The following is an 18749-nucleotide window of genomic DNA, read 5'->3' as shown; positions in this document are numbered from 1 at the left end:
ATAGCTGCTCATCCGTCAGCCATAGCTACTTGCCAGGGGGACCTCTGTGTCTCTAACAGAATTTTCTCATTAAGACTTGTGGGCCCTGTTCAATTCTGATCACCTTCTTTTAAGTGTTCTAATTGTTGACGTTTCTCATAATGTACTACATCAAAAAGTATTTCATAATTCTAAATGTAATTCAGCCAGTGGTCACTAGGACTTTTATCCCATTCCATTTATGGTCTACTATAATATTAAGTTGGTAAATAGAGCATAGATTTCTTTTTCTCTTCATCATTTATTTTTAAAAAGTAGTTTTTGAAAGTGGCTAATGTTAAACATGTGGCTATGTGAAATGCTCTCCTCTTTCTATATTAAAGTCAATGCATCTCTCTCACGTCCTGCATTTCTACCACTGATTGCATGTACATTTGTGTATGTGCATGTGCATGCTGTTTGGAGTTTGATTGCAGAACCTTTTCACCAATCCTTTTAATATTTATTTTTGAGACAGGGTCTCGTGTCACTAAGCTGTCCACACTGGACTGAAATGTGTGATCTTCATGCCTCAACCTGTCAGAGTATTGGAATTACAGGTGTGTGGCACCATGCCTGGCACTACTGGTGATTTTCACCAGAATCGTGACTCACTTTCATCAAGACAAGCTTCAGTCTTGAGTTTTGGCCCATCATTGATCACCCCTAGAATCTCCCATGGTATTCCATAAAGGAATGATTGCATGGGCCCATGTCGTGTTTGCCTTAGATTTGCATAAAAACTGCTGAAGCACTATAAAGAAAGTCTTAACAAAACTGGCCATGGTGATACAGGCTTATTATTCTAGCAATAAAGAGGCTGAAGCAGAAAGATGGCAAGTTCAAACCTAGCCTGGACTACAACATAGCCAGACCCCATCTTGAAACCGAAAAGAAACCTCTTTAACTGTGTGCAATTCAGCATTTCCTTGCACAGAGCATTCTTTCTCCTCACTTCCCACTTTGTCTCCCTTCTCTCTTTGTCTGTTTTTAAAGCATAGCATTTGATTACATTTCTTGGAATAGTATTCCAGGAAGTACTGCCCAGGCCTGTTAAGGGAATTTTGATTTTAGGATTATGTTTTTACGATTATGTTAACTGCAAATTTGATTACTGTGGTTCTTATAGTTCAGTCCAGTTCAATACTTAAAATATTAAATCACACAAGGTCAAGAAAGAGGTCTTTACATATATGTTTGTTCCTGGATTTATATAAATAATAAAGAAAAGTTACGCTTTTGGTTGTTGTCTATTCTTGTAGTAATCTTATCTCAGAATTTTGGATTAATGAGAAAAATTGCTGTTTTCTTATTTTAGAAATTTACTCTTTCTCTGATATTAAAGATCAGGATATTATTTTCCACATCAGTATTCTTAATGCTTATTTTCCACTTGAATATTCTTAATTCTTCATTGTTCTCCAATATCTGTAATGTATCAATTACTGTTAATAGTATGATTATACATGCAAATTCTTTCAGCAAACTATATAATATTCTAGACTGAAAATATTAGTACAGTAGTTACAACTTTATTCCATTCTTCAAGAGTATCAGTAATGGAGGTAACTTGTCATGTAAAGATAAGTAAAAAGGTTATAATTCTTTACAATATTATATATGAATGCTCTAAAATTTCGATTGTGGAGCTGGGGAGATATCTCAGTAGAATAACTGCTTGCCTGGCAAGCACAAGGTCCTGAGTTCAAGCCCTGGTACCACCATAAAAAAAAAAAAAAAAAGAATTAAAATTTGGATTGTGATAATATTTTTTTTCATTTTATGTATTTGGCACAGTGTCTCACTATGCAGCTCAGACTCGTAGTGATCCTCCTGCATTCAGCCTCCCCAGCGCTGGGATTACAGGTGTGTGCCACCATGTCTGAACTTGGTCACAACTCAGGGATCCCTGAGGGTGGAACCGGCAGAGCATGCAGGACTGGGGATCAAACCCTGATCCCTGTGCTTACCAAAGCAGGCACTTAATCTGCTGAGCTATCTCACTGGCCTCTGGAATGTGATAATTTATAAGATGTTACATTTTACTAACCCTTACTATCTGGTTGCCAAGATACTTGCCATCAAATTGGTTTATTTGGCTTACAGAGATGTACTTTAGGGAAATTCTTCTGTTATTAAGCTTTCTGATTAATGTGTGAATATTCCTTAAATAGCTCTGAGTGGTTCCATTACATTTATAAACAAAGCTGTTATTACATTAGCTGTACTTTTTCACCAGTTTTGTTCCATGGACCATTATTTTCTAAATTAATTAATATATAACATATGTCAAGTGAATGGAACGGATTCCATGGTCAAAAAAGTTGAGAGAAACTTGACAATAAATTCTCTTGTTAGAGTCAGCTTATATTAAAGCCTCTGAGAAAGACTATAGGATTTTTTTTAAAAAAGTCTATTTGTTTGTTTGTTTGTTTGTTTTTTAAGCAAATGTTTTCTAAACTTCTTGAGTATAGAACACTTCATTTGCCCCTCCAGCTTGTTTTTGTTTCTTTGTTTTGGTTGCTGGTTTTCACTGTTGTTCTTTGTTTTTGGGTGCTGTGTAGTCTAGGGTGGCCTCAGATTCGATTCATAGCAATCCTCCTTCCTTGGCCTGTTGCATGCTGGAATTACAGACGCACACCAACATTCCTGTCTTTTCCCTCAAGTTGACCTGTCAGCCTTGGAAGGCATGACTAGTTGAGGAATTTCTCAGTTAACATGTTGGTTTGACTATTCCTGCCCTTGGCTGGGGCACTCAAGACTATGTCTTTTCTCTGCATAGTGCATCTCCCCTTCCTGCACCCACATTAGGAACAGTAAGTCCTACTGAGTCCTTCAGTGGGAACTGCCACACATTCTTCTCATTTGTTCATCCATTCATGCACACACCCAGGACAAAGCACTGACTTAGCCCCTTTGAGGGTGCCAAAACCTGAGTGATGTGCTCCTGCTCTGAAGAATAGGTAGGTGGAGAGAGATGAGATGTACTAAAAGCACTGTCATAAAAAGGAGCCCCTAGGAGAAGGACTCATGGCTGTCAGGGTGTAGAATGAGTCGTCAGCAGCTCAGGTATGAGTTCATGAAAGACTTCATGATCTAATTGACACAGAAGGTCTGTTGAGGTTGCAATGGGTAGGAATCAAATACTAGGCACCAGCAAAGGACAAAGAAATGACCCGGCCATAATCACAAAGATGGAAGACAATAAGGTACATCGGGGATTTGGGGTGATTCAGTTTGTTAGACTAATGAAAAATAAGAGGAATTAAATTTGGAATAAATGATCTTACCTGTCTAAAACTGTATGACAAAAAGACTATAAACTAGTAGCAAGTAAAAAATCAACCAGAAAGATTTGTCTTTTCTTCCTGCCTTCTTTTCTCCCATCCATCTTTCTAACAATCTAAGAAGTAATAGCAACTGGGCTAGAGTAAAAACCAGTGCTTTAAAAAGGCTTTTGTGGTTCTGAGTCTCTGTGTCCTGGAGACTGATTAAATTGCAACTGTGTACAAGGGTAAAACAGAAAAAAGGAGATCACAGTACTGTACTTGTGTTTAAAGATGGTGAATATTGGTTTCATGTTTATAGTATACAAGTGTGTATCTTTGTTTCTGGAATATTCATCTCAGTTAAGAGCTAATCATGTGGTGCTGTGCTCTTAGCAATAAAAACCTTAAGAGAAGACAAATTTCCTTTCTTTTATAAATGATGAATATTCTCCGTACAAAATTCACACTATTCCTGATATTACTCTATTGAAAAGTGCAGACCATTTTTTATCCTTTCTAGCATTCATTAAGTACCAGCTCTTACCAGACTTGAAATAGGAAATTATTGTACAATTTTTCTCTTCCCAAGTCCTGACAGCTGATGACATTCAGATGTAAGGAGGAAAGAGAATTTAATTTACCAATTGGGCTTAAAACCCAAAGGCATAAGGTGTTTAGTGGTAGAAGCAGAGAAGTAAAAGGAAAAGTTGGACAATAGCACATTTAAATTACTCATCTGCATGATAAAATTGAAATTATATCATTGTATAATTTAAATGTGTTGTGTCCCACTTTTACTCTGGGTAAGTCACATAATCAAATCAGTGTAATAATAAATTGTGTTTGAACACGGTATGTGTTGTGTGGTGAGGGGGAGTTTGAAAACTCTGAGATTATAGAATAATATGATTTTGATATATATGAGATTTCTGTGATATATGTTCATGTCCCTTTGGTTCTGATCTTATAGGAAGTCAGAACTTCGTATCAACAAAGCATCGCTGGCTGACTCCGGAGAATATATGTGCAAAGTGATCAGCAAATTAGGAAATGACAGTGCTACTGCCAGTATCACCATTGTTGACTCAAATGGTAAGAGATCTCTGTTGCATTGTGTGTCTCGCTCAGTAAGAGGAGTAGTAATCAAGATAAATGGTAAGATTTGGGATAAATTAATGGATGAACTCTCACAGTGAACAGATAAAAATCTTTTGTTTGTTTCATGAAGCTTTTTTTTCCATGAAATGATACAGACTGGATATATACATAGGTTTTTTAAAAGAACTTAAATATGTTTATGCATAGTAGAAACAAGGTAGGTTGCTAAGAGAAAGAGCTTGTACCTCACTTTTAAAATGGTTAGGCAGGGGCTAGGGAGATAGTTCAGCAGAATAAAGCACCCGCTTAAGCAAGCTTAGGCAAGTGCAGGAACCGTGGTTCGATCCTCTGCACCACGTGGGCAGAGGTGGGCAGACTAAGCTGGGCAGGCTGAGCTGGCCAGAGTTCAGGTGTACACACCGTGTACACAGGTGTCCAGGATGCACGCCTGTAATCCCAGTGCTGGGGAGGCTGAAAGCAGGAGGATCACCACATGTCAGAGCTGCATAGTAAGACCCTGTAACAACCAAATACATTTTTTAAAAATGGTTAGGCAGTTTAGTCTTTTCATATGATATGGAGAGGGAGACAGAGAATAAATAAATTGAGGGAATATGTATATATTTATATAGGTGAGCCTAAATATACATATTTTATATAGAGAGAGAGCAAGACAGTGAGAGAGAAAATGTATAGCATTGCTGATTTTTATGTTCCTCTATATGTTTTTCAGTGATCAGATATGGTTCTGGGTAGTGATAAGTTATGCAGTTATTTTAGGCCTATTAAGTTTGAAATTAGGAAAATGTTCCTAGTATGTATAAGCTTTAGCTATCCTCCAGGACATGCTTGTTAAATAAATGACTTAGAGATGGAATATGCTGCTACTCCCCTGATACCTTTTCTCAGCTATCATAGGAAAATGAAAGAATTGTAAACTAATGGCTCTGTTTCATGGAACTTTGGTATACACCACTCATTGGAGCCCTCCCAGGAGCTGGTGATGACCGAGAAGTGCTTGCTTGAACTTTTTGGAATATTGAAATACTATTCTATAATCATAGGTTTGAGACTATGACGAAACAAAGTCTAAATGGTTGTTGCTTGCTAAAGGATCACTTGCAATGATAGGCTTGCCTTATGCGATGGAGTAAAAGTGTCAGTCAGTGTGAGAAGGGCAAGTGCCATTGATGACGAATTCGATAGGAGACTGGTACACCTTCTGTCACTTGGTCCAAAAGTGATATGATAAAGTGGGGGAAAGGGAATGAGTTGAATATGTGGAACAGGGTTGGCAAAATCTAGGTTAATGCCGGTCCTCTATGGATGTTCCAAGGAGCTGCTCTGTTGCAGTTTAATCAAAGTTCATTACTTTCATTTTAAATATCTTTCTCCACAGAGAGTGTTCCCCTCCACAGAAGGGGGATAGTAGTTTCTATCACTATCTTTAGAAACTGCACTTATGATGGTTCAAATGTAAAAGCCATTTAAAATGTATATGATCAAATATAATATCACTTTACTTTTCAATCCTTATGAAGTAAGCAGTCATGTTTTCTAGTAGTACTTTACCCTTCATGAAATGTTGCTGGATGCCACATGAAGCACCAACTTAAAAATTAATTTCAGAAAATTATTTTTCATTTTATATAATCATGTTTTGAAGTCCACCTCAGTTTGTCACTGGCTTGGTTCATTTGTCTGTAGGAATCATATTTCATAGGAACTACTATAGAATTATGATTTTTGTATTATCTGCTCCTTTCCATAGACCAGCAGAAATACACAGCAAAGTTGTCCAAACCATCCTGTTTACATACATAGATCTACCATTTTCGCCCACTCCCTCTCCTGTCTTTCTCCTCAACTCAGTAACTCTTTCCTTTTAAATGAGTAATGAATTTGTTTTGTCTCTTTTTGATTGTTTTACTTATTCTCTTAATTTCTTATACACATTTCTTTTTCTTCTTCCAATTTTGCATTCATGTATCTGGCTATATGAATTACTGGTTGGAAGACAACACTGTGTATTACAACAAATACAGTGAAATTCATATTACTTTGTTAAGTGAAATTCTGTAACACTTGTAATTTTGTCTGTTTTAATACTGTTTTGTGGGGACAGGGAGATAGCTCAGTATAATAAGCGTTTGCCTGGCAAGAGCAAGGGCCTGAGTTCAATCCCTAGTTCTGCAAAAAAAAAAACAAACAAACAAACAAAAAAAAAACCTATTTTGTACTCTCTTTAAAAATTGGATTCCCTGAGGGAAGCATAGAGAAAAAAATAATTATTATTTTGACAGTTGGATTATAATTGAATAATTGTGCATACTGATGCCTATAAAGCCCATGGAAAATAAAATTATAGTTAGTGCCAAGGTTTTACTGAGTACTTGTATTATTTAAGATATAGATCATTCTACAATTTCAGATTTAGATGATTATTATTATTTACTATATTATTCCTGACACAAACCTATATAGCTCCTCTTACAATAATTTTTTGGGAATAAAAATTTAATAACATTGCTTTTCACATTTCTCACAGGACAGATGATGAAATGATTTTTCCAGATTAATTTATTCAAGTCTCAGTCTAATGCTCAAATTTGGATAGTATTGACAAATTAGAGGAGGGATATGCAAGTTGGGATGTTTTATGATAACAAGTTTGTTTCCCTGACAAGAGGAAAAAAGTTCATAGAATATTTTAAATAAATTATTTTCAGACAAGCTAGTATGATTCCTTTAGGCATGAGTTCTTAGTGATTTGAAGCATCTGAAGGAGGAGGATGAATCTCAGTGACACTGCAATGTGATCTTGTTTTTATTTTCTTCTTAGGATGTTAGGAATAGATCATATTTATTCTCCATTCTAATCATATTTAAAGCAAGTGGGAATCTTATTAACAACAGACTCCTTTGGGATTACAAAGGTATTTGGTAGTGAACCCAAAAATGGACCCAGGTTTTTAAAAATTCTTTCTACCCTGCAGTTCACTTTATAGCTAGATGTGTATGTCTGTGTGTACAAATATTTAAGATAGATTCTTTTAGTCATGCAGAACAGCGCTGAAGGACCAGAGTAAGTCCTAAGGGGAGAACAATTTTAGAGGAAAGTGGAACTTCCTTATCACTGGCCTCCAGGAGATGGCATTGTACCCAGAGCATCACTAAAAATTTGAACAGTGGGATTTTATGACTTCTCTACAGCACTCCTCCTTTAATGTGCCTTGTATACTTACTGAACATTTTTTCAACACGTATTTCCTGTGTCTCTTCATTTCTCCTGCTTTCATCTGTGCTTCTGTGTGACTCCAAACTTTGGCCTGTGCAAGGGCCACTTGGCCATGTCCTTCCCCTTCCACGTGGGTCTCTAACTGCTCCTGAATGATTGTTTCCTTGGTGCTCCAATTAGGTTCTCTATCACAAGAATCTGATTTGCAGGATTTGTTGTGCCACATTACATCAGAAGACCTGGAGAAGGTCCAAATCATTTGAACTTCATGAGATGCCAGCCACAGCTCCACCAGGGTAGCACATGCTGTCAAGGCCTTGTGCTTCGGGAGGTACCATGATTGAAAAGGACAGAGTATTTTACTTATTGGGTGACATCCTCTCTCCCTGTACCTCAGGGACTTCTTAGTATAACTGAAAGGAAATTATGTAATCATCCTGATTGCTCAACCTCCTTCCCTATTATCTATGAAATAAATGCCTGTGAATGATTATATGCTTGAGTAAAAGAATGACCGTACTTCTACTATTTTCAAACATTTAGAAAAGAACATATGCATAGTAGATCATTTTGTTAAGCTACATTTTAGAAATTTATGTGTTTTCTGCCTTTCTCAATGCCTTTTAAATCACACTTTATTTGGAATTGGGCAAAAGAATTTGCCATATGTAGACATATATAAATCTGCAATCTGTTAATTACTTCTAGCACTATTTAAGTCTACCATTGAATTTTTATGTAAAGAATGAACTTATAGGCAGTAATCATTACACGATGAATTGCAAGTGGAGTTCTTTCATGAATTCATATGTGGCAATTCAAAAGCTCCCAAGCACTGTGCTTTCATAGCTCATGTGCTGTATTTCTGCTTCTAGCTGTAGCTTTTTGCCTTGATTTTTCTATAGGAAATGTTCACTTAGCAATTGAGTTTGAACTAACAAGCTTTATGAAAACTCTTGGGTATTAGAATAGGGAAGAAAGTAATAGACCTAACTGGTTTTCATATTGATTATTTCATGCTGTCTTTCCCAGGATTAATGTAGGAGAATATATAACTCATCCATCATATCTTCTTTTAAAGTTTTTTTAATGAGAAGAAAAATTATTTGAGTGAGATTCAAGATCTCATAGGAGACATTGGTGTGTAGTAATAAAATAGATATCTCATTTAAGAAGAGAAGAAAAATACCATTTTTATAATATTTTAGTAAATTATCAATTGATTCTTCAAAAAATTGCCTTTAGCCTTAACATCTTCCCCAAACTGACAGTGTCATTAGAATAGCAATGACATTAGTGAAGGTGTTAACTTAGGGTTATGCTGTTGAGAATGTAAAATAGGTTTTGTAATTTGCATAGTCATCTCCAATATTTTGTATATAGTAGGATGCACACGAGGGTTAATAAGGGACAGCGAAAGGAATCATAGTCTATGCATACTGGCTCTATGTCACTTAGTAGCTTCAAATTTTCTGTTACTTAAGAGTAAGCATTATCAACAAGAAAACTTCAGATACTCAAAGATATTCTGCCTACGCTAATACATGAATATTCTCATTTTACAAAGATAATCACTTTGTGACACAATAGTGATCCATAATTTTAGAAAATCAAGGAGTTATGTAAGTGAATATTGAAATACACATCCTATATATAAGTGCATACATGTATGTTTATTTTGCTGAATAGTCATATGTAGTTTGTTTTACTCATGATGAAATCTCAAGTCATACATTCATAAATAGAGAAAAATCCTTTTCAGAATACATTTTTCAGATGCTGTGATTTTTTTCTTGAGACCACATCCACTGTATTAAAAAGTAGTCATGCATTACAAAATCCTGATATTCTTGATTTTACTTGCGTATTCACCAAAATCTGCCTAACTTCATGTGATTCCTAAATCCTCATTAATTTACACTAGTGGGGGATCCTTTATAAATTAACAAATTTAATATACCAGACTGGTATATAAATGTATTGCTTAAATAAGCACCAAGCAGATTGTAGGACTTAATAATTTTTTTAAAGTCTTTAAAAATCATGAAAAATATTTTCAATCACACTTAAAACATTGTTTCTTTGAATGTGTTTCCGTTGAAAGCATATATAATAATGGTTGCTGAGTGGTTTTGACAAAAAATTTTAATTTATTAGAAGTATTCTTTTCAAAATGAAGTTTTCTTTTTAAATATAGCAGTATATGTTAACTTTCAAGCTTGTATTTCACCCAAGATCAACTCAGATTTTTTTTTATTTGAAAGCATAATCATTAGCGAAGTCTCTAGGAGGAGTATCTAATATTAGGGAGGGAGTTTATTTTAAGATATCTGTGTGTAGACGCATCATTATAGTAATCTCTGCTGATGTTTTTTATGTAGCATTCAATTAAAAAAGGAAATGTTGTGGCTAACCTTGCCTCTAATCTGAGGCAAGAGATAGAAAGCACTGCTTTGTGTTTTTTGTTTTTTGTTTTTCCTTGAAAGGTCACATTGGACAGCTACTTAAATTTGTCAAAAATAAATTCAGAGAGAGTCTTTATATCAAGTTAAGACCGGAACTTGTGGCCAACTCTTGTTGTGTGCCCTGAGTCCACTGTGTCAGGCTGGTTGTTGAGGCATTGATGCTTTCTAAAAAAACACAGCATCTTTCTTACAATGTCTCTTGACGTTGATACTTTGGAAACATAGAGCTCCTAGGTGTTCTTATAAAAGGGCAAACCCTGTGGATCTTGAACAAAAAGTTTTTCTTGTTACATTTTCTCAAAGAGGAACAATTTCATGTTCAGCAGTGGAAACTGAAGGAGGAAGATAAATCTCAATGTCACTGCAATGTGATCTTGTTGTTATTTTCTTCTTAGGACGTTAGGAATAGATCATATTTATTCTCCACTCTACTCATGTTTAAAACAAGTGGGAATCTCCTTGTAGCTGCTTCAGAAACATGCATCTCTATCTTCCTGGCTTGGGATAGCCTCTTTAAATGCCCAAGCTTGAGAAAGTTCAAAGGTGTCACACACCCTCACATACAAACTTCTTTTACCTTGTCCCATTCTATGCTCAGTGTAACAACTGATGTGGGTAACTTGGATGCCTTGACAAACTTGTGTCCTTCTGCTCCTTGATTAGGGAGGGTCATACATGCATCGTGTGTACCAGAAGATACTTTAAGGTATATGCTGAATCTCGTGTGACTTTTTCTTTCCATTTCCACAAAACCTTTATGTCCGTAGAAAAACTTCAGAAATTAAAGAAATATTGCTGCTTAAACCAATTTTTTTGCCTTCTTAGTCATGCCCATTTGTGGAAAGACTAAATGATTGTATATTTAAAGATGATTATATTCGTAATGAAGATGTCAAACTGTAGTTAACAGGGTATTAATTCAGATGTGAATTCATAGTATATATGACTTCCTTAGGACTTTCAGTCAGATTTAGTAATTGTTATACAAAAGATAATATCAATAGTTTGTAAGACTAATGCACACAATCGAAGTTGAGTATTATCTATCCTTGTGTCTCTATGTCTTTCTTGGCTTTTTAAAACTGTGCTTTATTCAAAATGGTAGATTCTAACAAACAGAAACCTTTATATAAGGACTGAACATGAAGTTAAAGAGTGTAACTATGTTTTGTTCTATTATAAAGGCAATAAGAAGACAAGTTGAAAGTGTCGAATAGAACTGCCACAATTCTTTGGCTAATTGTGTGTCCCAATTCTGCAGGTTTATCATTTATTCCTTTGGGATTAGTGTTGCTACTTCCTTTTTGCCCAGGACAGAATAATCTGTTATTGCTAATTTTAGGTAGAATTCCATGCCAAAATTTGATTTTTTTTTTTTACTTATCCCAGCTAGAAACATTCCTTGCTTTTCTTTTTGAACAAAAAATGTAATGGCCAAATATCTATAATTTCTGAATTCTGACCCTGCAGTTTTGACTTTCTTGGTTTCCCTATTTCCGCTGTCCTTCCTGAAGCTGCTGTCTCTGACGTAGTAGGTGCTTGCCTCACTGTCCCGAAGGGTGCGGTGAATTCTTCCTAATTATTCATCTTGTGCTATCTTCTGAAGAAAGGAGAACTGCTTATTTGGACAGTCTTCTTTGCTTTTCTCGCCACCCCTCTGGCTGAGGTGTGGCCTTTCCTTCTTCCCTTGCAGTACCTCCTTCTTTTGATTCATTTGCAGTTTGAAACAAATTGTGGTCCTGGATCCTGGTCTCCTGATTATACATCATAAAATCTTACCAACTTTTTTGTTTTTTCAGAGGTCATCACTGGCATGCCAGCCTCCACTGAACGAGCATATGTATCTTCAGGTAAGGAAAGTCAGCTTGGCAAGTCTTACTAACCAGAATAACAGGCACAACTGCTGGCTGCTCCTTGTACTAATCAGAACCCCTCTGCATCCACATTCTAGCTGCTTCTGTTTTGTGTTCCAGTATTTTTCTCCACCTCATTCTGCCTTTTTGGATTTTACTTAAGGGAAAATAGTTCTTGCTGTATGTCTGAACTCGGGCCTGGCAAGCATGCAGAGAGGAGATCTGTTACGATATTCCTCAGTGACACTAGGCACATACAGGAGACATCAGGGTTACTAGCTCAGTTGTTATAGCATTAGAGACTTTTCTCTTGGATACTTGTGTTTTCTCATCAGAATGGGAGTGCTTTCCTAGATCAAAGATAGTTCAACTTTTATATTTTGTAGTGGTAAGTAAAAGCTCTTGCCCAGGTTCACCACCACTGTCCAGGATGATGTTTCCATATGGGACTTTCAGACTTCTAATAGTTATGGTTCACTAAATGTAAGCAAAGAAGAGCTCATACCTTGTCTTTTAAATTGTTGTTGCATTTGTTTTTGGTTTCTCTGTGTCTCATCTGCTCATCTTATTGGCTGAGAGCAGTTTTAATTTGGGAAGATATTAACTACTTATAACCCAATCCTGCTAATCCAGTTATAACTGTAAGTTATTGACTTCTCCATGAGTCTACTCAGTTCGGCTGGTATTTTTTTAATGTTTCTTATTCTCTAATTTTACAGTTAAAAGGCTCATAAAACATGTCAGTCAGTGTTTATTAGGAAGAAAGTTTTTTGAGAATAGAAGTTAAGCATTGATTTCCATGGTACATATACTAATAACTTACTGTTCCATGATCTCTGTCATTTCACAGAATTTTGATACTTTATTGTATAGTCATAAGAAAATAATGAAATAAGATACTGTTTTTTCTTCATTTTGCATATGAGAAATATTAAGCCATATAGTTGCATCTCAGGAAGTAGAAGAGAATAGACTTCAAGGTCTATCGTGAGAAGACCCTCTATTTAATGTTGTAGCTTTGTTGGTTTCTTTCTAAGGTCTACACTTTGTGAAAGCCACAGGCAGCCATGCAGCCTGATGCAGCCTTCTTCCCTCTACCTCCTCCAGGGTTCCCTCTTCCCTTCACAGTTATAAGCTGGATAGCTCAGGTTCCTGGACTGTTTTAGTGAGCGTTGCTACTAAGATGTCAGTGTAAGTGTGTGTCATGGTCTAGAGTCCTACTGGAGGCTGAAGGGACATTTTGCTTCTAAGACAAGAACAAAATGAGGAAAGGCAAGAAGGAAAGAGGAAGGGAGGAAAGAAAGGGAGGTAAGAAGGAAAAGGCAAGAAGGATAAAATTATCAAACGATCTGCACTTCATTTTCCATACTGGCATTTCTGTAATTCAGATGATAGATTCATGATCTGAGACTGCAATAAGTGCTACTAGGAACCTGAGTTTTTAGATTTATATGGTGCTTGTCTTGGGAATTCAGATGGACTTTAGTATTTCTTGATATATGATTAATACAGCTTTCTGGCTATTGAATTTCAGTTCTTCTTTGATACTAAGCATTTCTGATTTCTTACTAATGAAAACCTTTCGATGCTATACTTTTCTTTTTCTGCATGAGTTACGTTTTATGTTCTGCCTGTGCGGAAGTACTAGTGTTCCCAACATTAATACCTAACAGAGTCTTGCTTCTGTATAACCCTGCCATTGTTTATTTAGCATGCTGTATTTGATCCTATTGTGATTGCTGTAGGGAACATTGTATAAACTTCATTGACCATTATGTTTGGTCAGGGTGTTTCTGTGGATCCAAATTGCCTAGAAATAGTTTTACTCTTTCAGTTTTTTCTTTTGTATGTGTGCAAGTTGACTGTTCTTTCTGAATGTGGGCTTGTTTTCTATAGTTTTATATTCCTTAAAATCAAGCCCATATATGATGGTGGATACCTTGGTCTCAGCTGTAGTATGGGTCTGTTCAGGAGAGCATTTCTCTGGAGTTCAGTTAGCGGTTGGTGTGTGGGATGTCTTCACAGATGGCCTGCTCCCGTTTTCATCTTTGTCAATGTTTTGGGTCTCAACAACAGAAGTACTCCTACGTGATCTTTGAATACTGTGTAGATCTTCCTCTGACTTAGAAATGTTTCTGTTTTTCTGCTGCATTCTAATATACTTTTCCTAGGTGATACCCAAGCCTGGCAGTATTTTAGCTTAAGAGCCTGAGTGGCATGTCTCAATAAATCTTCATTCCACCTTTATGTTTTATAGAGTCTCCCATTAGAATATCAGTATCAACAGAAGGAGCAAATACTTCCTCATGTAAGTACACTTAAGTATTCCTGTTCACCAGTTTCTCACAAAAGATAATATCTGCTTCCAGTTAGCATGGCTATGTCTATTCTATTACGTTCATGCTTACATCTATTCCTTAGTGAACGATGCTCTGTGGAGTGTGGGAGCAGGCGAGTATTTGTGGCTTGGAGTAGAAAAGCCTAGGTTATGGTTAGGATCCATAAGAGCCTTCCTCTCTGCTGAAGCCACACAAGACTCTTCAGTGACATCACATGTTTGTTAGTTCTATCATGTTGGAAAATAATTGTGTATCCCTTGAGTCCTGGTGCTAAGTAATACCCAGGTATTTGGGGCCTGTATTCCAAAATCTTTGGTTTTCATATGAAATCTGCTGTAATGGAGTGAGGGGGAGATATGCATATATTGTTTTTCAAATGATAAAAATGCCTGAAAGGAAGTCCCTAGGCAGGATCTCAGATTAATTTTCATCCATTTAGTGTGGCATATGCTTTGTGTTTAGACTTCTACAACTGCTAGGTTGATTGGTGATTTGTGCAGTGTCAAAGGAGCTTAGAAAATTAGCAAAGACTAGTAAAAATAGTTTTTGAGATTTACAAATTGATGATAACTTAGTACTAAATTTTCATATTCAAACTGCAGTCTTTCCCTTCCTTGTTTTCACTCCTCATTTAAAGCATCTCTCAGTTTGATGAGCTGTCCAATAAATATTCCCAAGCATCCCATTCCCACCTGGAGAATGCTCCTAAGAACAATTTCCTTTTGCTATGAGCCAGGTAGGGAATTTAAAGAAAGTGTAGCTTTGGTAACTTAAGTATTTTTATTGTTCTGTTTAGCTAGATGAAATTTGATCTTAACAGCCTTCCCTCCAGTTGGTGGAACCATATCTTTAACTGTCTGGTGTGAAAATGTCTTCTATTACCTGGAGCTTGGTCTGAGTTCCAGAGCACGTCCCCAGGACAACACAAATCTGTTACTGCGTGAAGTTTGGTGTTTTAACTACATCAAACATCATTTAAGAGGATTGATAGCATCAGTCTAGGAAGATCAAACAGGAAATGAAATTCTGGGAAGAGCTAAATTGGCTGCTTCAATGCTCTGAGTGTCCTCATTATATACTCCAAAATGATCATCCCCACTGGTGGATTTGTAGTGTTTATTATTTAATTCTACTTATTAAAAGATTCATATAATGACATAAATTTCATATAACTCACATTAAGGAATCACATTGAGCTTTTTCTCTTGACATGTGTATTATACACAGGAAATACCAGGTTTTTTAGTTTGGGTAATTTGTCTGAGACTAATTTGTCTCCTGTGTGACTCACTGGATAAAGATATTGAAACTCTTGTAATTGGAGCCCTTCTTGCTATCTGTAATGGGGTGATGGATGCTGTCCTTAAGCACACCTGAGCAATTTTGGAATGTGAGAACTACTTCCCTTGGTCTTCCAGAGCTTTAGGGAACTGACATGAATCTTTCAGTTTACATTGTTATTCATTGCAGTGTTATCAGGAGAGAAATAATTTTGAAATCTGGCTCTGTTCTCTGACTCTAAGTGGAGTTAGTTTCTAGTAGTTGGAAATTGCCTAAGACTAAAAAAGAAGGCTTTGGACAGCACTAGATTAAAATATATCTGTGGGTCACTTTTGGACCTTGCTTTGTTCTTTATGGGCTCTTAGTATCACTGAATTGATGAGTTAATACATTTTTGTCCTCATGAAAATATGCTGTGTTACTTGAAAACACAAATGAGGAGTTCTAGGATTCCACATCTCTTCTTGGTGAGGAAATACTTGTAGCATGAGGCATAGAAAACTCAGCCTAACATAAAACTCCTTATAGCATAAGATCTAGGAGAAGAAATATCTCTCTTTGGTAAAGGCTGAGTTCAGACTTCGGAGAGTCTATATTATCCATAAGCTGCATTTAAAAATTCAAACTGTATAAAACACCAAGGACTTGGAAAAGGTCACACAGGTCAGGCAGAAGCATCCCTGAAGGATATGTTTCTTTTCACTTTATTTCAGCCAGAAAGGAGACAGTAGTATATTCCTCTATTTGAAAAGTGATGTGTGCTGCTACAATGTAATCATGCCTGGGTGGGCTACATTCTTTGAATTATTAGAGTTTTCTAAGAAATTCTGAAAAGGCTTTTTGAGGTAGTATGGGCTCAGCAGACACATCATGTGTCATAACTGCCCTGTGCCGCTCCTTGGGCCAGTGTATGAAAGAAGAGGTGGCCCGGTTCCTTTGCAGTTGTTTCTGTACGAATGCAGCTGCCAGGGAGCTGCTTGTACTAGGGCTGTGCTTCCTTTTCTTTTTTTCTACTGCATCTCACTGCTGGTTAAATTTTTAGAGGGTGGTGGGAATTTATCTACTTGGTTCTGCTCAGAACCATCTACAGGAGTATCTTGTCTGCTTTCAAAGGTTTTCTTTGACTATTCTACCTTAGAACATTTTGTAACTCCTGTTGGATTAGAAAAACATACAGAAAGAAATTAAAATTATCTGAAAAGAATAATGCTAATTATTAAGAATAATGCTAATATTTTAGTGTATTTTCTTCTGATCAGTGATTTTCCTTCTGGCTTTTCTACTTATCTGTAAGTCCTATATGTACTTAATGTATAAATGTATTTTTCTTCTCATGCCTTTAAATATGTACTAGGAATGTGCACGCGCGCACACACACACACACACACACACACACACACAATCTCTTAGGTCAGTGGTAGGGGAATGGAGCCCCGGGCCTCCTTCATGCTAGGAAAGTTACTACTGAGCCTCATACAGAGCTATCTAGAAATGTATTTTTAAACCACTATAACGATAAAGACATCATTCTTTTTTGTTTTTTGGTACCAGGAAATGAACTTGCAACCATGCACCTGCCAGGCAGATGTGGTGCTGCTGAGCTATATCAGCGGCTCAAGAAGTCATTCTTTTTTTAAATATTATTTTAATTTTATACAGAATGTTAAAACAAGATGATAGGAAATTAATAGTGGTTATTATATTGCATATTGTTATCTGCAAAGTAGTTTCTCGGATTAAGAAATCATTTTTGACTCAGAGTCTTAAAGAATTTTTCGTTGACAAACACTTTATCAGTTTTGCCCCTTTTCTATTTGTTTTTCCTGGTCTTGTATGAATATTGGTGAAATATTAAAATCTTTTACCTTTTCCTTTGTATGATAGTTTTCATTATTTCATTTTCTGAAATTGAGAACTTACATTGTACTCGTCACTATTTTTAGAGTTAGTGACTATAATTTTTATGAAGTTCAATATGATATTCCAATGAGCAAAATTTTCTATTTTACGAATGAGGAGGCATGTGAACTAAAAAAAATGTAAGTAATTTGTTAAATGGGTGTGCTATTACAGTTAAGTGAGCAGCTTTAGAAGAACTTGAACCTTTTAAAAGAGTCAATAGGACCGTCTTATTCCTTTCAAAAAACTAAATGAATTGTTTAGAAGAAATCCTTAATGACTTCTCTCAGAAGTGCCAGCTGTCTGTGACCCCATTCTGCAGATGGTTCTGCTGAGTGCTATAAAAAGTATAGTAGTTATAGGAATTCTTTTCACTGTCCTCAGCTCCATCCATTCCAATTTAACGCATAATTAAGGAGTAACTTTAGTTTTTTGTTTTGTTTTGTTTGGCAGTACCAGGGATTAAACTCAGGACCTTGTGCTTGCCAGGCAAGCACTTATTGTACTGAGCTATCTCCCTGGCCCTAATTAGGGAAACATAATTGCAAAGTCTAATGAATAGCCTAGGAAAAAAAATAACATATTTGTGGTCAGTAGGCATAAGTAGTAATATATATTTCAAAAAATAACAAGTAATAGTTATTGAAAGCTTATGGCACACCACATATTTCTCTAGGTGGTTTGAACAATTCTTATAAAATCTTGTTCCATGTTACAGATGTGAAACTAATCCCTACAAGTTGTCCAAGGTAGTACAAGGAGGGTTCAAACTCAGGGAGTGCACTAAGCTTCTACGATGCACAAGGTTTTGTTGTTTCAGTTAAAATGCCTTTTATATTACGAGAAGTGACTTTCTGTGAGTGGATGGGCGTGGATTTGGTAGAGTGCATTGGGAGTCTGTGTGGCTGATTGAGATAAACGAGTTGCCTGGGCCCACTTGAGTTTCTATGATATTAATGTTGCACATCAAGACATGATATATGGATGAACTGGAGGGAATGCAGGCTTTGCAGGGGGTGAGGTGGCGTGGGACTCAGACCCTTAAGTTGAAGTCTTAATGCTGCTAATTATTGTCTGATCTTAGGCAAGTTTCTTGATGTTCCTGAGTATTTTCATGAGTGCATCCTTTTTGTTTTAACATTCATGTGCAACAAAAGCCTGATGTGAGCAAGTAAATGTATATTAGGTAGCATAGTTTTGCTTAAAGATAGAGACTTCTATATGGAAGAGAGTTAGAATGTAAAAAAAAGCAATGTGGCTCTAAAGAAAGGATGAAAATCAGAGAATCT

The 18749-nt window shown here is 36.3% G+C and overlaps 1 protein-coding gene across 13 annotated transcripts in view; it reads left to right on the top strand.

Annotated features, from left to right (window-relative positions):
• Nrg1 (neuregulin 1) overlaps positions 1-18749 on the top strand; it is a 1208067-nt gene that overhangs the window by 1038592 nt on the left and 150726 nt on the right. For 12 of the 13 annotated variants that reach the window (XM_004637278.2, XM_004637274.3, XM_004637275.3 and 9 more), the window contains 3 exons: positions 4258-4379; positions 11888-11938; positions 14199-14249. In XM_004637278.2, the coding sequence (XP_004637335.2) occupies positions 4258-4379; positions 11888-11938; positions 14199-14249 (224 nt within the window). The remainder of the gene's footprint in view (positions 1-4257; positions 4380-11887; positions 11939-14198; positions 14250-18749) is intronic. The other variant, XM_023722047.1, reaches the window with a different exon arrangement.

This window comes from Octodon degus, unplaced genomic scaffold (assembly GCF_000260255.1).
Source record: "Octodon degus isolate 3935 unplaced genomic scaffold, OctDeg1.0 scaffold00088, whole genome shotgun sequence".
NCBI lineage: Eukaryota > Metazoa > Chordata > Mammalia > Rodentia > Octodontidae > Octodon > Octodon degus.
The sequence above is the reverse complement of the archived record's forward strand: the minus strand, read 5'-3'. Positions and strand labels throughout refer to the sequence as shown.